The following is a 24,673-nucleotide window of genomic DNA, read 5'->3' on the forward strand; positions in this document are numbered from 1 at the left end:
CCCTTTAATGTGCTGCTGCTGCTGCTGACCCACACTGTTTTTTCCATTATTACTAGTGGTAAATTGCGGATGTCCAGCTATGTTTCAAAAATAAAGGTCCAGTTCTCTCAGTGGAAGACTATCTTCTCCAAAACCCAAAAAAGCAAGACAGTTTTCATCAAATATGAAGGTCATGCTTATCATATTTTTTGACTTGCGAGGACATTATTCATTATGAATTTGTCCTGCACATTCAAACAGTGAACCAGGAATACCACTACAAAACAGTTCTATGATGATTGTGTGATGCTGTTTGAAAAAAAAAGAAGAAAAAAAACGAGCTTCAGGGAATGAGCACCTTGCATCATGATAAAACACCCACATTGGCACCTTCCATTCAAGAATTTCTTGTGAAGCCTTCCGTCACTTGGTTGGTGCTCACATCAGCCGTAATTGTCAAATTTAATTCCCTATAATTTTTTTCCCCAAGCTTAAAGCCCTCTCAAAAGGTCAGATTTTTGCAGTGACTGAGGAAATTATTTGGAAAGTGACATGGGAGCTATTAGCAATTTCCAAAAGATGATTATTAGGAATGCTTCCAGAAGTGTTGGTTTGGTGTTTACATTTATTCCAGTATGAGTATGACCTGCCACAATTATGAGAGATTGGTTTTTCCAGATCGTCCACCAGTTTGTAGGACTTCTTTTTTCATTGTTCCTGTCTGCCATCATATTTCCACTATTGTTACTTTTGTAAAGTGACAATTTCTAATATAAGATGGATCCTTAACTCTTCATTCCTATTGGTTTTTCCAGATCGTCCACCAGTTTGTAGGACTTCTTTTTTCATTGTTCCTGTCTGCCATCATATTTCCACTATTGTTACTTTTGTAAAGTGACAATTTCTAATATAAGATGGATCCTTAACTCTTCATTCCTATTGATGTTAAGAGGTTATTGAGATGAGTATGGAGGCTTCTAAACATCTGTGGTTTGTGATTTGATAAAATCCTGTGTATTCCACAGGAATATTGCAGCTTTCTTCACAAAATATGGCTGGTTACTTATGAATCTTGATGCTCTGCTTCGTAGTTACCAGGTCTGTCTTTTTGCTTCACTGACATAGCTCATTTCACATTTCAGAATTATTTCTGTTAGAAAATCCACTTATTAATGTATTGAAACTAAATGAGCAGACAAGCAGTATGAGGAAGAAAACTTCTGATCGAAAATGTAACATTCATTACATGTATATAACTCAAATTACTAAGTGTACTGGCCCAATCCAGCAATTTAGTAAAGAAGTAGAGTACTATTTTAATAACAGCTAGAGAAAATAATGCAACTCTGCATTACAGCGGTCCCTTGATTAACAGTCATAATACAGTAGACTTCCAGAATAACAGCAGCTTAGGGGATTCAAGGTGCCATTATTTCGATTTTTCCATTAGCATTAGTAGAGGCATTTGATGCAAGAAAGCAAGCTTATGCAGCATCAGCCAAAAAAAAAAAAAAAAAAACCACTTCCACTTCACCCCTCTGTTCGTTCAAAATATCTGTCCAGCTGAGCCTTAAACTTATTTAGGCTATCAACTTCCACGACAAGGGATGGAAGTCTGTTCCACCAACCAACCACCCGCTGGCTAAAGGCAAATTTCCGCACGCCTATCCTATATCTGTCTTTCCTCAATTTGAATTTATGCCATCTCAGGTGATTTTTCTGAGCTAGAGGAAGAATCCCATCAGCATTGAGCATGCTCAAACCTCTATCAGATCACCTCGCTGTAGTCACCTGTAGTGACTACAGCAAGTCCACTGTAGTCACCTTTACAGAAGCAAAAACCCTTCCCTTTACCCCTGATGGTAATCCTGTCTTTAAGTAAATACCACATTGGTATACTATGATAACTGCCACTTAGTGGTTCCTTTATCTGCAAAGTCTTTATACACAAATAATCTCCACTGATAACCAGATCAAGAGTATTACCCTTTCTGCAGAGCAGACAGTCTGCAAGAGTAGTATATGCTGTCTTCTCAATGATATACAGAAATTTTTGTAACAGGGATAAGGAGGTGATTGTCGCCTTGTATAAGGCAATGGTCAGGCCACACCTTGAGTACTGTGTACAGGTCTGGAAGCCTCATTTTAGGAAAGATGGAGAGCTGCTGGAACGAGTAAAGAGAAGGTCACGAGATTGGTGAATGGAACAAAGGGTTGGTGTTACCTAGAAAGGCTTAAGTTCTGCAAATTGCAGCTTCTGTGAACTAGGCACATGCAAGGTGTTCTAATTGAGGTGTATAAGGCCTTGAATGAATTGAGCAAGCTCATTGCTAATGGCATTCTTCCTCCTGCTGAGATTACTCACCTGAGGAGGCATAAATTCAAATTGAGGAAAGATAATTGTAGAATAGAATAGACAATTGTAGAACAATTGTAGAATTGTAAAATAGGAAAGACAATTGTAGGAAATTTGCCTTTAGCCAGCAGGTGGTTGATAGTTGGAACAAACTTCCATCTGTTGTAATAGAGGTCAGGAACTTAAATAAGTGCCTATCAAAAGAAGTGCTAGTGAAGACATCAAAGGTAGATATTGTTGGGATATCAGAGACGTGGTGTCACACAGATAGACGTGGTGTCACACTGCAGAATTATAATTTGGGGAGTACAATGTGTACAGGAAGGGAGGGGGGATATGCTTAGAAGTTAAGAAATACATAAAATCTAAGGAAGTGCATCCAATTGATTTTGGTGGACAATGCAGTGTTGAGTCTGTTTGGTGTGAATAAAGCACTGGGAAAGGAAAAATGAGAGTAGGAGTGTGTTATAGGCCTAATGAATCTGATGAGTATAATGAGCAGTTGTGCTGAGAAATAGAGTGGGCCACTAAATCAGAATGTCTTATAATGGGGGATTTTAACTTTTCAGATATTGACTGGAACTGGTGGGTTGGTCACTCGCACACTAGCAAGACATTTGTGGATTTATTGGATGACTGTTTTCTACAGAAACATGTTCAAGAGGCAACCAGAGGGAGTAATACCCTTGATCTGATTATCAGTAGTGATTATTCATGCATTAAGAATTTGCAGTAAAGGCACCACTGGGTGACAGTCACAATGTATTGATGTGAGAATTACTTAAAGATGTAACTACCATCAAAGCTAAAGGGAAGGGCTTTTGCTTTTGTAAAGGTGACTGCAGAGGTCTCAGACAGTTTTTAAATTCGGTACAGTGGGATCAACTGATGATGTTGAATTCTAATTGGGAAGCCTTCGGGGGACTTAATTTGGAGGCTACTACGCTTTTCATTCCAACTAAGAAATACTTCAAGGTTTAGGCCTAAATGGATGTTAGATGAAGTAATGAGGCTCGTGGCAGAGAAGAAGAATGTATGGGATGCATGTAAAGTATCAGGTGACGCAGAAGCCTATTGCAGGTATAAAGTAAAGTAAAGTGCAGCCATTATCAACCCACTGCAGGATGGAAGCCTCCTCAACAATTCATGCTGAGAGAAATGGACCATGATCTGCCACGCTGGTCCAGTGCGGGTTGGCAGATCGACCGTATTCAGCAGTCAGGGGCTTGAACCCCGGGCTACTCAAAGAGCGTATGCTACTGCACTCCCGCTCCTGCCCACTCGGCTACGGTGGTCACTGCAGGTATAAACTAGTCTGTAATCAAGTCACAAATGGGGTTAGGCAGGTGAAAGCAGATTGCGAGAAATCTTTGGCAAAGGATGCAAAGAAAAACAGCAAAGAGTTCTTTACTTATATAAACTCTAGAAAGAAAGGGATGAATCAGATTGGATCACTTAACATAGATGGGTTGACTATTGATGATCATGCTCACATAGCTAATAAATTGAATGAGTATTTTGCGTCTGCATTCACAATGAGGAGTTATTCAATGAGGGGAGCGCCCGAAGTTTATCAAACTGTAACAGGGAGCTAAGTGATTTTGTAGTAACTGAGAGCAAAGTGGAGGAGAAATTGTTGAAGTTAAACATAAGGAAGGCACCTGGGGCGGACGGGATCTATCCAGTTATATTAAACGAGGCAGCAAACAAAGTAAGCAAACTCGTAGCCATAATTATGAGAGCTTCCTTGGACTCAGTGGAGGTCCCCATGGACTGGAGGTGAACTGTTGCTTATTAACATTGGATTGAATCTCTACACTATCGTCCCTCCCCCCACTCCCTTCAATTTTCTTGTTTATTTTGTAATTGACTAATTTGTATATAATTGATTATGAAAATGGCATAATCGATTATTTTGATTATTTCCCCCCTCCCACTCCCTTCAGTTTCCTTGTTTATTTTGTAATTGGCTAATTTTAGGCTAATTGGTTAATATTAGGGTGCCGCAACAACATTCCAGGGGTGCCACATAATTTGGGGTTTAAGTTACTTCAATTTTTTTTTATTTTATTTTTATATTTATTTCATTGTCAATTTCATTGCCTCTGTGAAATTGACAATGAAATAAATTGACAGTGATCACTACCTAGTAGAAAGCACTTTCAAAATAAAAAGAAATTATCTTAATAAAAATAAGAAAATACCAACAAAAACTACTAAGAAATTAAAAATACATTTGTTGGAAGACGAAAGCACCAAATTCCTGTATGAAAGTCGATTTAAAGATAAACTCAAATTAGGTGAAAGTGTTGAGGATGTTGAGGAAGTGATAATGTTGAGGAAATCTGGTCAAACATGAAAAAAATTAATTCTGGGAGCTGCTGAAGAAAGTCTTGGATATAAACCTATAAAAAATAAAAACTGGCTAAGAACTTGGAATGAAGAATTGAAACAAACAATCAATGAGAAAAAAAAGACCTATAAACTGTTCCTACAAACTAAAGACCTACATCTACACATAAAATATAAAAAGCTTAGAGCAGAAGTCAGAAAACTAACCAGAAGAATCCAGCGAGATGACTGAGATAAATTTGTTAAATCTTTAGAACGTGATATCACGGGCCCACAGAGAAGAGGCTTTAAAATTTTTAAGAAATTACAACTAGACACAAATGATTAAATAAAAACCAACTCCATCTCCCAAGCAGAATGGAAGCAACATTATTCCAAACTATGGTATAACCCAGGCGCCATGGAATTGGAAGATGAATCTGTGATAACCAAAGATGAAGAAAATATAACAATGGAAGAACTAGAGTTAATATTACAAAAATCAAAAAACTGAAAAAGCCCAGGCATAGACAATTTGAATGTAGAACTATTTCAATATGGGGGCACCTTACTAAAAAATGCACTACTAAAATTATTTAACATCATATGGCATAAGCAACAGATACCCAAAGATTGGGAAACAGGAATAGTAATCAGTTTACACAAAAAAGGCTCCAGAAATAACCCTAACAACTACAGAGGGACAACACTGCTGTCAACTGCTGCAAAGCTATACTCTAATGTACTAAAGAATAAACTTAATAAATACAGTGAACAATTCTTAGAAGAAGAACAATGTGGGGTCAGAAAAGGGAGAAGCACAATAGATGCCATTTTCTCACTACAACAAATTTTGAGGAAAAGAAGAGAATTCAATCTACCAACATTTCTGCTCTTTATTGATTATGAAAAAGCATATGACAATGTAAACTGGGAAAAACTTTGACAGATTCTACATGAAGAAAATATCCCAACCCAACTCCGGAAAGTGATCCAAAGCCTATATAAAAACTCAAGTCTGTATAAAATATTCTAATGGTCAAATATCAGACCCAATTAACACCAATAAAGGAGTGAAACAAGGATGTAGACTATCACCAAATTTATTTAATATCTACATCAATAAAATTCTTAAAGAATGGAAACAAACAATTAACAATGGAATACAGTTGAAAAACAGGAATAAAATTCAAACTGTATTATATGCTGATGATCAAGTTATAATTGCAAAATCCGAAGATGAACTACAGATAGCAGCAAATGAACTTAATAAAATAGGTAAAAAGTAAGAGATGAAAATCTCCACCTCAAAAACAAAATCAATGGGATTATGTAGAAAAAACATACAAAGAGTCAAAATTGTTATTGATGATAAAATAGTAGAACAAATATCTGACTTCTGACTTCACCTATTTGGGAAATTTAATATCAAATGAAGGGAAAGACATCCACACTAAACTACAAAAATATAATAAAATGAATGGAACGATTAAATGCCACTTCGGGAAAAAAAATGACAACTGAAACAAAATTACGACTGCACAACATCACTTCAAAACCAGACCTTTTCTACAGCTGTGAGACTTGGGTCATAAATAAGAAATATGCACACAAACTAGAAGCAGCACAAATGAGATTTTTAAGACCATTATTAGGCTTTACAAGACTAGACCACCAAAGAAATTTAGATATCCGCAAGAAATTAAAAGTAGATAACATAGTAAATGACATAAAACGGTATCAGGAAAAATGGATCAGCCACATAGAAAGAATGAACCCAGACCGGATCCCAAAATTAGCCTTTAACTACAAACCTACAGGCAAGAGAGATGTTGGTTGACCAAGACAACGATGGCGAGATCAAGATCATTTCCAAGAGCTACAATGGAACAGGTCTTAAAAGACCTAAGCCGGACCAAGTTCATGATGATGATGATGATGATATTTATTTCATTATAAATATACGTGTACGGTATCTTTTTAATTTTGTAGTGATCTATAATTGATGTTCATTTAGTACCTCTATATAAAAAAATAAAACTATTATATATGTATTTTGAATTGTAATTTTGTTCATAGTTATATTATTGTAATAACTATCAAAACAAGCATAGTTTTTAATATTATATATATACATTATATATATTTCTATGGGCTGCTTGAGAACATATCAGTCCCTGTCACAGTGTTTGTCTGGAAAGTCTGCAAGGTTGCCATTTACTTTCTGTATCCAGTGTTGCATGGATTCCATGTTCAGTCCCCCCATCACTTTTGTACTTTTATAATAGATCTCCAAACTCATGGCAGGCTGCGATTTTGGCCCTCTCTTGAACACTCAAAACTGGAAGCATGATTCACCCATAAAAATAAACTAACATTAGCTTTCTAAACCTTAAGGAACTGCATAATTTCATTTTGGTTTCATCAAAATTAGGCAAAATATAAGGAAGTTACAATAATTTAAAAATAGGAAATTTTTATCAGACGCTCTGTAGTATTCCACTTATTTACCAAACTTCTGTATTTGGTGTGCAGCTCCGTAATAAATGTTATGTCATACACATAACTAAAGTTACATTTTCGTTAATAATTTTTCTTCCCCACACCACTTGGCTACTCGTTTATATTTGACATGATTACTAATTAGTAATATCAATAGCTTTGGATTCACCTGTGGATAAATTAATTTTTTTTTATTTAAAGAGTGTAAACCTGCTACTAGAGGGACAAGTTGTCCTTAGAAGCAAAGGTAGAAAAACATAACTCAGAGTAGCAATATTTTCTCAAGCTATTTTGGCCCTGGGTGCCAAGCGTTCCGTGGCCAAGCGATTTCAGTGCGTTTATACAGGTGAACTATCTAAAGAGCTTTTGCCAATACATATTCTGTTTATTTCTGAATAGCGTTTTCTTCATTTCATCTTATATTTCAGTAGCTCTTTTGCTCTACAAGTAGTAGGCAAAGGCCCAGAAAGGAAAGACACCTTTCTGTTTCTTTTTTCCTTTAGTACTAACTCAACTAACAGCCGCTTGGTCACCTCGTGGCACTGCTCCTGCCTCCCCGTGGCGGGGCCGGTAACCTGGGAGGTAAAGATAAACCCCCAGGGCCAGAAGGAGCTAACATGGATAAAAATACTTATCCACCATTAGAGCCTTCGAGCTCCAGGACAGAAAATTACAATGATCGTGACACAAATCTCGATTTAGGTAATAACACCAAAAGACTGAAAACTGACAGGATGGAGCAACCCTGCCCATCGTTTCTAATTTTCCACTCCATCTCTAGTCAACCTATGAGTAAACTGTCTCCCTTTTTGATTCAAAAACATCTGGAAGGTATTGCAGGATCTCCTAAGACTCTTAAGAGACTGCAATCAGGAGACCTATTAATGGAAACTAATAACCACAGACATTCGGAGAAACTTTTACAACTTAGTAATTTTGCTGGTATCCCAGTAAAAATATCTCCTCACGCAACCCTAAATTCATCTAAGGGTGTGATATCCAGTTGGGATCTTCTAAATGTCAGCGAGGAAGAAATAACCCAAGAGCTGCAGGGACAAAATGTCATTGAAGCAAAGCGCATAATGACTAAAAAAGACAATCAACTTACACCTACCAGAAACATTATTCTCACGTTTAATACCCCTGACTTACCCACCTCTGTAAAAGCAGGTTATTTACTATGCCGCATTCGCCCATATATTCCCAATCCTTTACGATATTACAAATGCCAAAAGTATGGCCATTCGCAAACTGTGTGCAGAGGAGTTCCAGTCTGCCCCAATTGTGGGTCTTCAGAACACAATCAAAGTGACTGTTCGGCTACAAAAATGACGTGCGCTAACTGCAAAGGTGACCACCCTGCATATTCCAAAACTTGTGAAAAATGGAAAACAGAGAAAAAAATAGTAAAATACAAGGTTGAGAATAAAGTCAGCTACCAAGAAGCAAGAAAACAAGTTACACCTACTATAAACAAAAATTTAACCTATGCCAATGCAGTAAAAAAATATGAAACAGTCTCCACTCAAACAGATGTCACCGTTTCCACTAATAAATCAGTTTCTGATTGGGCTAGAACTGTCCTCTCTGAGAAACAACCAAGTGTACGTAAACAACAACCCAAAGTCTCAGACCAGGCAAACAATACTCCTCTGACAATACCAGCAGCATCTCCTGCTCCAATGAGTACTACTACATCCAATATTACAAACTCAAATGCAATGAAAAATAACCAGGACACAACCATGGATACAGATGGCACATCTATACAGGAAGATCCAATTTTAGAAATTCACGCTGAAGAAGAAGAAGAAATGGACACAGGTCAGCCAGTTTTCTCCAAAAAAGATAAATCAAAATTAGAACGTCATAAGCCAGTCACCTTCAAAAAGCAGTCAGATACAGCTCCATCAGTTAAACACAAATAATGCCTTGTATTTTGCAATGGAACTGCAGAGGCTTTCGTTGCAACACAGGTGATATCCATGATCTGATTAATCGGTATTCGCCAGTTGCTCTTTGTCTCCAAGAAACTTACTTAACTTCACAAATTTCTCCTTCGATAAAGAACTATTGCCTTTATCGAAGAGATCGTAATACAGCAAATGCTGCCCATGGTGGTGTTACAATCCTGATAAATTCAAAGATCCCAACAAAGCATATCCCACTTCAAACTGAAATAGAAAGCAACAAAGCATATCCCACTTCAAACTGAAATAGAAGCTGTTGCTGTTCGTATAACGCTCCATATTTCATTAACACTTGTGTCAATCTACTTGCAGCCAAGCCATACATATGTTTAAAAGAACTTGAAGACCTCATCATACAGATACCTCCACCTTTCTGTATTTTAGGGGACTTTAATGGTCACCACCCACTATGGGGCGCTACTAAATTAGATAGACGAGGTAGACTCATAGAAAGCCTTTTAGAGGCACTAAACCTAGCCATACTGAATACTGGCACGCACACTCACATTCACCTCCCAACTGGACATACCTCAGCAATAAATCTTTCTATTTGTTCTCCAGTACTGATCCCGACCATAGAGTGGTATGTTATAAACGATCCTATGGGCAGTGATCACTTCCCAATCGTATGCAAGATATTGATAGCACAGGCTCCTTTAGCTAAACCCTGCAGGAAATGGAAATTTACAAGAGCAAACTGGGCAAAATTTCAGTCATCAATCTCTTTCGATGAGAAAAAAATCCGTCTCCAGCGTATTGATGATGTGACAGATTACATCACGTCGCATCTCTTAAATGTGGCTAAAGATACAATACCATTATCAAATCCACCGGGCCGTAAGCACTATAATTATTGGTGGAATGAGGAATGCACCAAAGCAAAAAAGGCAAAAAATAAAGCGTGGAATTTGTTTCGGCAATATCCAATCACAGCCAATCTGATAAATTATAAGAAAGAAAGGGCAAAAGCACGTTTCATACAGAGGCAAGCCAAAAAAAGGATCCTGGATCCGTTTTGCCTCAACAATTAACAGAAACACTGACAGCAAATTAATTTGGAAAAAAATTAGACAGCTTTCTGGTAAGTTTCCAACCATACCTTCTCCAGTCCTCTCCTGGAATGGGTGAGATTTATCTAGTCCCTTGGATATAGCCAATGCTTTGGGCAATACTTTTGCTGAGATCTCAACAACATCAGCTTATGCTACATCTTTCCAACGAATTAAAAACAGTCGAGAACAGTATTCTATTAACTTCCAAACTGCCCTCATTCTACCATATAACAAACCTCTACAATATTCTGAACTATTGCATGCCATTAAAACAGCTCATAATGGTGCCGCCGGACCAGATGGCATCTATTATGTCATGCTGCAGCATCTTGATGAAAAAGCTTTGCGCCTCCTCGTGGTCTTTTACAACCGTATTTTTTTTAGAAAAAATTTATCCAGCTTCTTGGCACCACTCTATTGTTTTGGCATTCCTGAAGCCTGGAAAAGATCCAACCAATCCCCATAACTATAGACCAATATCTCTGTCCAGCTGCCTCAGCAAAATCCTTGAAAAAATTGTCCACAGTAGACTCGTCTGGATCATAGAGTCTCAACATCTAACGAGCAATAGTCAGCATGGCTTTCGACAAAACAGATCATGCTTAGATTTCATAATCAAGGCTGAATTTGCCATTCGCAATGCTTTTGTTAAACACGAGCATCTGGTATTGGTTTCTTAGATATACAGAAGGCTTTTGACACCACCTGGCGACATGGCATACTTAGTGATCTTTATTCTCTCGGTCTACGGGGCAATCTTCCCATATTTGTTCAGAACTTTTTATACACTAGATCGTTTCAAGTAAAATACCAAAACGACCTCTCTACAACTTTCATTCAGGAAGAAGGTGTTCCTCAGGGATCTGTACTGAGTGCCACTCTCTTTGCTCTTAGTATCGATTCCATCACTAAACAGCTTCCAAACACAGTTGAATCATATCTTTACGCGGATGACCTTTCCATTTCCTGTCATTCCCAAAGCATGAGATCTATTGAAAGGCAGCTTCAGATATCACTGAATAAAATACAACAATGGGCCAACCTTAATGGCTATCGGCTCTCACAACAGAAAACAGTTGCTATCCATTTTTGTAGACAACGCAAACTCCATCTGGATCCTGAACTTCAAATTTCCAACGTCTCCATCCCAGTCACTACTAACATCAGATTTCTAGGATTAATCCTTGACAACAAATTAAATTTCTTAGACCATATTAAAAATGTATGTACTTCCTGTTTAAAAAAGTTAAATATACTCAGAACTTTATCCGCCCTAACATGGGGTGCAGATCGCACCTCCTTACTTCGGTTATACAGGGCATTAATCCGATCCCGTCTCGATTATGGTGCGCCTGTCTATGATTCTGCCAAGAGCAAGTGCTTTGCGCTGGCTTGATCCATTTCAGCACAGCGCCTTGAGGACTGCACTTGGGGCTTTCAGAACATCACCAGCACATAGCCTCTACATCGATGCACATGGGGCCCCCTTTAACTCTACGTAGGAAAACACTGCTACTGAAGTATGCCGTTAAAATACAAAGTTGTGCCTCGCATCCAATTCAGTCATACTTATTCAATCCACCATTAGAAAACCTCTACAGAATTAAGCCTAGCATAGTAAAACCAGCTGGTCTTTGCCTTCTTGAACTGATGCAGGTTTGGAATGTTCCCATTCATTCTGTACAAGAAGTAGTAACATGCACTCAACCACCATGGACTTGTACTCCTCTACCCACCTGTGACACTTACCTTTGCCAATGGGGAAAAAATGTTCTTCAAGCATCAAATGTGAAACAACTTCATGCAGTTCACACTCACAAATATTTTGACTTTTCTCCAATATATACAGATGGCTCTAAATCTAACTCAAACGTTGGAGCAGCAGCAGTGTTCCTAAATACCACTATTTCAGCATCCCTTCCACCTGAATTCAGCATCTTCTCAGCAGAATTATATGCAATTAAACTAGCCTTAGAAAATCTCTGTTCTGACTGCTCATTAAAATTTGTTATTTACACTGACTCCCTCAGCTCAATTATGGCATTATCTAACTCCACAGATAAAGTTCACCCTTTTCTAAATGAAATTAGAAGATTATTACTGCAGATTGAAGAGTGCCACCAACTGATCACCTTCTGCTGGATTCCGGCACATTCTGGAATTTCTGGTAATGAACTGGCCGATAAAGCTGCAAAAAATCCATCTACTTTAAATTTAACCAATATACCTGTTCCAGCATCAGACTATCCACAAATCATTCGTGGTGCATGCCTAACAGAATGGACAGCACTCTGGCACTCTCAAACAAATAACAAACTTTTTCAATTTAAACAGGATCCTAGAATTTGGCGTTCCAATGTCCGTTCATCAAGACGAGAAGAAGTACTTCTTTCAAGATCAAGAATAGGCCATACACATTTGACTCACCTTCATTTACTCACAGGAGATGATCCACCACAGTGTCCACATTGTTCTCTAAATTTGACTGTGAAACACATTCTCATTGAATGCCCACACTATAATCAAGACAGAAATACAACCCTACTATCATTGGTTAACCTTCAGAAACCAATAACCCTAGAGAATGTCATTGGTGACAATGCAAATATTCCTGAATTTTTTAACTTTCTGAAGAAAATTGGATTTTTTACTCATTTCTGATTTCTCCTTTTCTGACGTGACAAGAAATTCTCATATTTTATTACAATAAAGGAATAGGCGCATTATAGCCAAAGCAGCTTATGCGCCAGAAAACCCCCACAACAACAACAACAACAACAATCAAACTATTTCAATACCTACCTTGAAATAGTACCCTGCTTATTTATTGAATAAGAATTATATTGCACTCTGCATCCTGTAAAAGTTGAGTGGAGTGTTCTGAGAGAAAGACATTAGAAGAATTCTGAAAAATCTTGATAATTGGAAAACTCCAGGTCCCGGTGACATTTCTCCACTTCTTTCCAGAACCTGTGTTCTAGAGTTTTCTTCTGTTTTGCTTTGGCTTTTTTACATTCTTATTTCACTGATGTTATTACTTTTGCATTGATATTTGCTTATATTTAGCCACCTCCTGGAAATGCTGATAAATCTCTCTTTCCAGTTACTATTCCATTGCAGCTAACCCTTTCTAAACTAACAGAAAAATCCAACTGCCAACTCTTAGTCTGGCTCAACCTTCTATCTGCCGATATGGATTCTGCTATCTTTGATCCACTATATTTGCTTAATTTATACATCTGAATAGGGTCGTAGAAAAGTTTATTGAAACTTTATTAGTTGCTCCTGACGTTTCTGAGTCTTTTTATCTGGTTTGTTTGGCATAAAGGGCTTCCAACAAGAAGCCCTCTATTAAACAAATTGTCTTCCGTTTTATGTTTGCCCTCTTTGTTTTTTGTAGTTCTTTAGCTAGTTTTCTTTTCAGCCATTAACTTCAGTGACAGTAGATGGCTGTCTTCCGACTTCTCAACTAGTGTTGGTGTTTTTTCTTCCACTCATTTCCCCCCTGTATATTAATGACCTTCTGCTAAACAGAAATCCTATCTATAGATTTCCCAATTATATAGCACACTACATTCCACATTCTGGTTTGCGAACCCTTGCTCTGCAAAAACAATCCGATCTACATTTATTCTCCAGTGAAAGTGAAACTCAATTCTGTTTTTGTTTTTGCAAAAAAAAAAAAAAAGTCTGCTGCTTACTCCCATGCTTATTATTAAAAATGTATCTCCAATGGAGATTATCCTGATTTCTAATCTCTCTTGGCATAAGTACATCATGAATGCTGTTTCCTCTGCTTGAGAAAACTTTTTTTTGTTCTCAGCATTACTTTTCTTCTGTACAGCTACTGACTCTACGAACCTGAAATCCATCTTATTTTGGAGTATTGTTTTCAGATTAGGGTTCCCCCAAATGCCTTTTAAGCCTGAAGCAGTTGCACAGGGTCTGAGAGACCCCAAGGATTGTTTGGAGGAGATGAAATGATTAGAAGGAAAGTTCAAAACAGCTTATGGTTAAAATTTCTTTATTTTACATTAAAGACCTATTCCTTTGCCTGCTCCCATTCATGCTAATATTTGGTCCAGTCTTACTAGAACTTTGGCACAACTAATTAAGGTTAAACTCTTAGACCCTGTCCGAAAAAGGGCATTTCATGCAATCTAGACTATCCAAAAGAGGGCAGTTAAACAATGACCCATCTCTTACAAACTCTCTTCGCTCTCTGTTATGTAGATGTTCATTTTATGCTGCATGCTTCTTTTATAGATATATTTGTGAGCACCGTTCTTCTGAGTTGGCATCTGTAATTCCCCTTCCCTCTCACAAAATAAACTTTTTTTTTCCCCCCCTCTTTCATTTACCTCTTCTACCTCTGTTTTTTGGAACAGCCTTCCTTCACTTATATTTCCAGAAAATTTCAATCTACAGAAATTCATGTGTAATGTTAATAAATCTTCTGTCTTCTCAAACTTCGGCCCATATGCTGCACCATATCAGTACAACGTCTAATCCTGCCCATTTTTGCAGTTGCCACTAAAAAAAAAAAAAAAAAAAAAAAAGAGCATACACTAGAAACAGTTTAAAAATGAATTCAGCTGTTTCAATTGTTTTCTATATTTGTTAATGCTATTGATTAGAATAATCAGGTTTAATGTCTAAGTTTGAAGTTTATATGAAGGTTTTCATGATGGTTAACATGGTAACTGTGTCTTAATGCACATGTGCACCATGGGCTTATTAATCCACTTCAGGGGGAAATGACTGACTTGAGAAACATTTTTTCTGATTTGGCAGAAGAAAAATGAGATGTTTTTGTCATGCAATTTTTGCTAGGGGCTGACTAGTTCGGCCAAATGGAGAAGAAAACTCAAAAATATCTCTGCCCTTCTCAAAAATTGACTTAATCCCATAGTTTTCAATCCTGTGTCAAAAAGTTCATTGGAAAAGGTAGTATAAAAGGTGTATTAATCACAGTTATCTGGATATGATACTGCAACAAGATCTAGACAAATTAGGCAGATGGGCTGAGAAGTGGGAATTGAAGTTTAATATTGACAAATGCATTCATATGGGTAACAATCATCTCAGATTAATGTACCAGCTGTGTAGAACTACACTCAGGGTAATGCAGAGTAAAAATGATCCAGGTGTAATTGCATTCAGATATGAAGGTCCTGATTGTTGCAGACAGTCTGGCAGGACAGCTCGTGAGGTTTTGTCAATGACAAAAATTTTTACAGCAGGGATAAGGTGATTTATCCCATTGTATAAGGCAGTGGGATAATCACCCATGGTTAGGCCCTTGTCTTGAGTTCTACCTACAGGTATGGAAGCCTCATTTTGTGAAGGACATGGAGCTGTTGAAACAAGTGCAGCAAAGAGATTAGTGAAGTGAGCAAAAGGTTGCTCTTATGAAGAAAGGGTTCAGTTCTGCAAATCAAAGCGTCTGCAAACTAAGCACTTGTAAGGAGATCTGATTGAGTTGTTTAAGGCTTTGAATGGATTGAGTAAGCTCAATGCTGATGGCATTCTTCCTCTCTCACTCAGACTACACATATGAAGAGGTGTGTTCAAATTGAGAGAGGATGGTTGCAGGATAGATGTGCAGAAATTTGCCTTCAGCCAGTGGGTAGTTGATTGTTGGAACAAACTCTCATCTGGACTTGTAGAGGTAGGTAGTTTGAATAAATTTAAGGAAGAACTGGACAGACTGTTAGAGGGTGTAGTAGGTAATATGAGAACTGTTGGATTTCTTTTTGGCTGATACTGTATAAGCTTGCTTTCTTGCATCATTTGCTACTAACAATACTAATTCTAATTAGTAATTACAAAAGCCTCAATATCTTGACTAGCCATGCCTGTGTAAATACAGGTAACCCTCGTATAACACAGTAGTTAGGTTCCTATAAAATCTCGTGTAGTGCGAAACAGTGTACAAAAAAGGGGGTTACGTTCCAAAAGCCAACAAAAAATACACCATTTTTTTATGACTATCAGAAACTTAATTTTTATTAAAATTAGTAATAACTGAACAAATGCCTCACAAACTTGATACATATATGTCAGATAATGTACTTTCATTTAAGTTTCTTCCTCTTCATCACTGCCAAGCACAACTAAACGAGAACATTTTCTCTGTTGCATAAGCAGAATATCTTCACCTTCTGAATTTTCTTCTGCAGCATTTTGATTTCGTGTATCTTCTGCTCTCTCTAAAAAAATCAGTAATTTGGTTTGTTTGCTTTTGCTTGATAGATCTTTGTAAATTTCACGGTATTGAGCTAAGCATTTTTGAAACTCCCTTTTGTGCTCCTTTCAGTTGAAGGATCTGCATCCAAAAAATAAGATTCTAATTGCTCGGCTAAGTTTATGCCTTCCCATATGCTTTTTAGTGTAATATTTGGAATTTCAGAATTTTCATTTGCGCTATCATCCTCTGAATTGATTTGGTTTATCTCCAATGCCATTTCCATCAAATCTGCTTTGCCAGCCTCTTTTTCTACCAGTAATTATTGAACATCTTCGGTAGTCATATCATCAAAACCTTCCCCTCCTACTGACTTAGCAAGTTGTACTATCGCACTGATTCCATTCTCTGCTGGTTTGACCTAAATGAACTGACTCTGGCCATACATTTTTCCAGCGCTCAGTTAACATTGACGGTTGGTTTTACTTTGAATGATAAAGCTATGACTTCGATACAGTCCACAATTGAAAAATGTTTCCATGCCTCCATCACTTCAATAGATTTAGAATTAATTTTTTTCCAAAATCCATTGTAATAATTTTCTGATGTAATGAGTTTTAAAGGTAAATTAAAGTTGTATTAGGTGATAGGAATATTACTTCAACGTTTGGATGACTTAAATGTTTTGGATGACCTGGTGTGTTATCCAATAGTAATAAAACTTTGAAATCTAGATTTTTTCCACAAGTTCAATATCACAGAACCTAACACAGGGATCCCCCCCCCCTTTTTTTTTTGCATAACTACTAGCGAGCCAAAAGCGGGGGATTCACAAAAGAAAATGGAAACATTGAAAAATTATATGCAACATAATAGAAGAGTTTTCCCCGCCAAAAGCTCAAAAATACCTTGTTATGGGAGGTTTGCCACAATTCTCTAACCGTGTTATATAAGTACTGTGTTGTGTGAGGATTGCCACAATTTATCAATCGTGTTAGAGCGAAACCGTGTTGAACTCCAGGTTATACGGGGTTGATGTATATAATTGAAGCTAGTTCTAGTTTTAAACATTAAAATTACCTAGAAAAATTGCTTCATTGTTAGGAAAGTTAGATTGGAGAAAATAGAGCTTCAAAGAAAGGAAGTCAAAGTTTTGAAATGATTTGTAGAGTTCTGAGAATGATACAGGCAATTGATGAATTTTGTAGAATGGGATAAAGAGGATTTTAAGCTAGAGGAGGTAATGAGAAGGACTTTCTAGATAGAAAGTGTCTTACAAGTAATACCAGCACAGATACTGCAGAAGACCAAAAGGTTTTGATCTTGTGCACAGTTTACTTACCACCTTTGAAGCAAAAGGATAGAGTTAATAATCACAGTAACTAAAATGAGCGATGGTTGAGGCAACCAAACAATTCAATTTCTGTCAGAAAAAGTAAGTAGGACTTGGCAGATTGTAGATGGAAATGGACATTATTGACTTTGGAACTGAGATCATGTATATTTGTGCAATGAATGAGGGAGTTTTTGGGAGGTTTAGATCTTTTTGCAGATAAGTTTGATCTGTTACTTTGATTGTTCATGATGCATTGTACAGATAAAGTGAAAGTTGAGGGGGAACATTTACAAATTAATCAAATTTTTAGATTAGGTAACACAGAGTAAGAATTTACCCAGCGCCTCAACATAACTTGGCCTTGACAGTGCCTCTCACATGCATATTGCTCAGACTCATTCCAGGAAGAGACAGCGAGATTGTATACTAGTTGATCTGAACACCTAGATCACACAAATTGGTTGACTGGATAATTATTTAACAACCAGCCAATGAAAACCATTTTAAAGCTGTATTCTTGAAATGTAAAGAATGAATTGTGCAATGATGCCCATCATAACCTGAAAGACATGATTCATATGGCACAAAAGAAGAAATTGGGTGGGGGAGGGGCCGATTCCAGTGCTTGGTTGTGGAGAATAAACATAGTTTATTCACCATTCCAAGCCTCCACTAAGCAAAGTGCTCCTGGTATTTCACTGGGCACAGAGTTATCTAACACTTGTAGAAATGAGAAATTGTGGAATATTATAATTAAACAATTCACGGGATTTTTACAAGTGGCCTTTACTTGCTTTTTTTTCCCTTTATATTCCTATTATTAAGCAAATGGGGTAATAAGACTTCTCATTTACTCTGTAGTATTTGCTGCAATCTCTTGAATGACAACTGAAGTGATTGTGAATTTTCTGTTGAAACCCTTCTCCACCACAAAATGTGCAGACAATTTGTTAATATGCTAATGATTTTAATGATTTGTTATATCGTTTACGTCACTTATATAGCTCACTCTATATAAGTGAGGTAAATGCTAGAACAAATGTGGTCCTCTTTTTATTTACCTGAGTGTTAAAAAGCAACTTCAATTTTATTAATAATTATTGATAAATTAAAGTTTTTTCCTGCTGTTTTCAAAGAATGACAGTTTCACACATTGGAGATGTTTTTATATTTTGTATTTTCTGATTCTATTGTTAATATTTTAGGAATTGATCCGAGATTTAAAGAGTGAACTCAGTGGAAACCTTGAAAATGTGATCGTTGCCTTAATTACTCCCCACCTTGAATACTTAGCAAGTGAGGTAAAGTATGCCATTTCAGGAATGGGTACAGATGAAAATGCGCTAATTGAAATTCTCTGTACTGCTAGTAACATGGAAATCAGAGAAATTAGTCATACTTACCGAAGAAGTGAGTTGCTCCATTTCCAAAAAAAAAACTTTTTCCTCTTTTAAGAAAATATATTATTATAAATTATGATTAGTTTATTTTATTTTTATTTCTTTGTATTTCAACTGTAAGTTTCAGCTTGGGATTCAGCATACTAGCAATTTCTGTGGTTTTTATATGGTACAAAGAAGCTCTGGGTTTTTCCTGCAGCAGCCCAAAAATAAATAAATAATAAATAAAATACCTGTGTGTTTCCCTCCTCACATTGGCTAACGATTGAGGAAATTCAAGCCAGCTGATTTGAATTTCTTGAAGTTGTCATCCTCTCTATTCAGCGAGGTAATTTATTCCAGTAATTAATAACTCAGTGCCTAAAAGAAAGCTTCCTACAATACAGTCTAAACCTCTTCTCTGTAATTTGAATTTATGGCCCCCTCAGTTCTGGAATTATTTATAACAGGAAAAATTTTGCCTTTTGTTCAGTTTACTATTCCCTTGTAAAGCCTTATACACAGACCTCATTCAAATCCTTCCTCTGTAAGGTGCCCAGTTACCATGCTTTGTAGTCCATAGGCTCAAAGTCAGAAAAGCCCATATCCTCATATGGGCAGCCTTTTTCAGGTCAAGTTAGTTTCCTGTTATGAGATATTTTCAAGAAGGATCCAGTAATTAGGAAGAAGACCAAAAAGCCCAGTGTCTTTTTTTTCAAGTGCAATCTCCATGTACTGTATACAGGTCTGGAGGCCTCATTTCAAGAAGGATGTAGAGCTGCTGGAACGAGTACAGAGAAGGGCAACAAGATTAGTGAATGGAACAAAGGGGTGCTCTTACGAAGAAAGGCTTAAGTTTTGCAAATTACAGTGTCTGGAGACTAGGCACCAGCGAGGTGATCTGATAGAGGTGTATAAAGCCTTGAATGGTTTGAGCATGCTCAATGCTGATGGGCTTCTTCCTCTAGCTCAGAATAATCACCTGAGAGGGCATAAATTCAAATTGAGGAAAGACAGATGTAGGATAGACGTGCGGAAATTTGCCTTTAGCCAGCGGGTGGTTGGTTGGTGGAACAGACTTCCATCCCTTGTAGTGGAGGTTGATAGCCTAAATAAGTTTAAGGCTCAGCTGGACAGGTATTTTGAACGAACAGAGGGGTGAAGTGGGTTTTTTTTTTTTTTTTTTGGCTGATGCTGCATAAGCTTGCTTTCTTGCATCAAATGCCTCTACTAATGCTAATGCTAATTGAACACAGTATTCGAAGTGTTGTCTTAAAATTATCACATACGGTGAGATTATGACTTGCCTATCTCTAGAAGCAAATATTTGATAAATTGTTAGCATTAGTAGTGGCAGATGATGCAAGAAAGCAAGCTTATACATCAATAGCCAAAAAAAGAGACACTGCCCGTTTCACCTATTCATCCCTCAAATAGTTTTCTAGTTCTTCTTTGAATTTATTTAAGCTAATACTTCCACAACAACAGATGGAAGCTTGTTCCAGAAATCAACCATCTGCTGGCTAAACAAACTTCCTCATGTCTATTCTGCAACTGTCCTTCCTCAATTTGAATTTGCGTCCCCTCATGTATGTAGTCTGAGCAAGAGTAAGAATTCCATCAGCATTGAGCTTTGCTCAATCCATTCAAAGCCTTAAACACCTCAGTCAGATCACCTCGCAGGTGCCTAGTCTCCAGATGCTACAGTTTGCAGAACTGAGCTTTTTCTTTCTTGTTAAGAGTGCCGTTTTGTCCCTCCCACCAATCTCGTTGTTCTCTGTACTAATTTCTACATTCTTTCTAAAATGTATGCATGCAGGTCTGCATACTGGGATGAAAAATTGGCTTCTGGAAAGCGGTACTTGCATTTTGCACTGATTGTGCAGACATTGTTCATAATGTAAAATTATTCACAATTTCATTCAAGGATTCCTTGAAAAATTCAATGATTATGATGGATTCCCCATCCATCATAATCATTGAATTTAGCTCACTCTGATCAAAAGGATTAAGCCTAGCTGGGCCAGAGATAGGAAATAATAGTAATCTGAAAAGAATCTTATTAGGAATGTTTCCAGAAGTTTCAGAAGCATTGGAATCAATCTGTACAGTGTTAAGGAGACTGCTTTGAATGAGATCCATTCAAATAGTTGGTAAATTTCATTTCCCAAATTAATTAATTCCCTAAACCTTTTGGATCATAATGTTCCCTATGCTCTTAAGCAGAATACAAATACATCTTCCCATATGTGTTTATATACATAGAACTATGTGGATGCTTCTATTACCTTGTTGATTGTAGACCCTTTCCTTACAGTACTGCTTGGCATCAGCTTGAAGACATTGAACATTCTCAGCATGTTGGTGAAAAGTCTTTTTAGACATCGTAAGTTGCCTAATGCAAAAAAGGAAAAAAAAAAAAAAAATATTTACAATGTCTTTTCTAATGTGACAGGGACAAGAAGTGTCAGTAACCTTGGGAGCATCCATTTTTTTGACAGACGAGCTGAGTAGAGGTTCCAATATTCCATCCTGTGGTGACCCTGCTTCTAACAGAACCAACAACCATTCAGAGTATGTGGTTAATATTATTGGTCCTCTAGACACTTCAGATCACACCCTAGTAATGATCTCTTCTCCAATGGAGCCTCTCTTTCTCTCTGTCTCATTGTCATTTGGCATTACAAGAATGTGAAATGGGATGGTGAACATTTTTGTTCTGATTTCTGTATCTCTTTTCCTTGGATGTATTAATGTTTTAAATCTTCTGATTCCAGTGTTTGCTCAGATTGTGTTGGTGAAATTATTCATGTAGGAATGAAATCCTTTATTCCATCCTACAATTTTGTCCTTTATCTAAACCTTGGTTTTCCCATAAATGTACCAAGGCTGTTCAGAATAAGAAATAGGAGGCATATATATTGAAATTTTCTTAGATTCAATCTAGCTTCACACTCTCTCCACTTTAAAGTTCTTAACAGTTCTAAAATAATTATTAATCAGTACAAATTCAATTTCATATAGGCTACAATTAGAAAACTTGTTTCTTGTCCAATGGCAGTCAATAAATGGACAGAAGTCAGAGCCAAAACTATTGGTTGTGACTTCTGTCTATTTATACTCCCATAACTGCAACAACTTGATGGTGCTGTCGCATTACCAGCTAAAGATATAGCTGACTTTTTTGTATCCCACTTTTCTTTTAACACTTGTATCAACAACCTTGGTAAATCACCTCCTACCATACTTGGTACACTCCATTCAGTGGCTCTTGTAGTCTTCCAGCAAAAGCATGTTAGAAGATTTCTTGGAATCCAGATTGATAAATCTTGATTCCAAAATAGCTGCTAATACCATCTCTCCCCTCATTCATAGAACTTGTGTTCTTGTTCTGTGTTGCCTCTTTACACTTCTTTGTTCCACTGGTTTTCCTTCCACTTGAAAATTTGCTCATATCCAGCCAGTTCCTGCAAAGAGTGACAAATCTCTCTCATCAGTTTATTGCACTTAACTCTACTCTTTACAAAGTAATGGGGAAATCAGTCAACCACTAACACTTAAATTATCTCAAAACTGTTCTGTCTGATCAGCATTTCAAATTACCAATATGTATTTTGTAAGCATCAACCTACTGGAGATATATTGACTTAATGTTACTCATCTTTGGACAAATTTAATGGAAAAGTTTATTAAAACTTAAATAGTTGCTCTTGCCATTTCTAAGGTTTTTGATCATATTTGGCATATAACGCTAAATGCTTTTTGCAGTCGGGGTACCAGTTTTCTCTCTGACTGCTCACTGTAGGTTTATTATGATAAGCTAAAATTGTTAAAATGGCTATTTAATTTCTACGTATGTTTCTTAATTGTAATTTCCATATGCAATACATTACCTACACACCCTCCTAACTGAAAGACTGTTTCAGGGCAATTTTCTTGAATGAGTAAATAATAATAATAACAATAATAAAAGGGGCACAATTACTACATCAGACCACCAATATCGTGCTTAAAGTAATAATGTTGTGCCACTAGGAAAAAACCGATTAAATAGAATAATCTAGTTTATTAAATGGAATTTTAACTACAGCCTATTTGTTTAATCTATTTTTTTTCCCAGTGGCACAACATCTTTACTTTAAGCACGAATCCTGGCTATGTAGGCCTTTTTTTCACACCAATATCATGGACTCTGGTTCAAATCCCACTCTGGAATGGAGGGGGGTTGCAAAAGTCGCTTCATGAGACCTACTTTTTCCAAGGTTGAAGTGATGGCTAAGGCAGAGATTAGCCCTATATGGTGTTGCTCCCAATAACTACCACCCACCACTGGATGGAAAGGTCAGTGCCGAACAGGTCCACCTCCACAGCTGGATGAAGATGAGAAGTACAAATATTGATCTTACTGTATCGAGTGTGGCACAGGATAAAATCACTTGCATTCAAACTTCAGGCAGAGGAGTTGGAGACAGTCTCCTGCAGACAACAGTGAAGCAAGTGGCACTATCTCCTGTATGGCTACCACAACTAAAGGGCAGGACCGCCCTGCCCAACCAACTGGAAGTGCTTCCTGTGCAACTGCACTAGTAACCACTCACAGCATATGAAGTGGAGCTGTTGTTGTTATTTGGTTTTTAGGAGCGTTGGCAACTAAGGCCATATTGCTCTGGGAATATGCGGTGGTCATTCCCTGACCTTTCCGCATCCTCCGTATTTGGTGGTGACGGGCTCGAACCCCGGTCTAATCAAGAAGCGTGTGCTATACACTGCTGCTGCTGCTCCTTCCCACCTGGCTACGGAGGCACCATGAAGTGGAGCATCAAAACGAATATGTTCGTCGTGCGTACATGCAAAGTAATGAAGCTAGAAACAGATATGACAACGTAAAGGACAAAACTACACATCAAGTGGTTGGAGCAGTTCCCAACTGTTCAGGTAACACAACAGTGAATAGTAAACCAGGACATGAAGAACCTAATAGATTTGCAATCTTGGTAAAAATCCAGCATGATCTGAGCAACTAACTACAAAGAGCAACAAATATGGACACAATAAAACCAGAACTGGAGAAGGATAACAATAATTATTATTATATATATATATATATATTTAAAAAAAAAAAAAAAAAAAAAAAAAAAAATCCAGTTTACAGGAAACACTTTAAACAGGATTTCAAGCAAGTATAATATTGGGGTATGGTTCACTGTTGGCAATTACCTGACAGAAACTCCTCTGTTCCTGTGAAGGAGATGACCATCTGGATTATGAGTGCAGTAAATTTTATGCTGTGAAGACCCTTTGGAAACTGTAAGCCAGAATTAATGGTTATGTACACACACACACACACACCCAGAGGCAATATTAATCAGAGCCATATGCATATAGCCATCACATTATCACCCAGTGACAGCCAAGTACACCCAAAAAGTTTTAAGGTGGCCATTAGATCTAAATAAAAAAAATTAGCTACCAGCATGACATTAATGCTAATTTTAGTATTTCTTAACATTAATTAATTGTTTTGTTAATGAAAAGATTTAGCCATAAACATTAAATCATTAAACATTAGATTATGATTAGG

The 24,673-nt window shown here is 37.2% G+C and overlaps 1 protein-coding gene across 1 annotated transcript in view; it reads left to right on the forward strand.

Moving 5' to 3' along the window:
• LOC150081685 (annexin B9-like) overlaps positions 1–24,673 on the forward strand; it is a 208,120-nt gene that overhangs the window by 104,664 nt on the left and 78,783 nt on the right. Inside the window, exon 6 of the mRNA XM_090380286.1 lies at positions 18,919–19,123. Coding sequence (XP_090236412.1) covers positions 18,919–19,123 — 205 coding nt within the window. The remainder of the gene's footprint in view (positions 1–18,918; positions 19,124–24,673) is intronic.

This window comes from Mastigoproctus giganteus, chromosome 8 (assembly GCF_048544385.1).
Source record: "Mastigoproctus giganteus isolate SK-2022 chromosome 8, ASM4854438v1, whole genome shotgun sequence".
NCBI lineage: Eukaryota > Metazoa > Arthropoda > Arachnida > Uropygi > Thelyphonidae > Mastigoproctus > Mastigoproctus giganteus.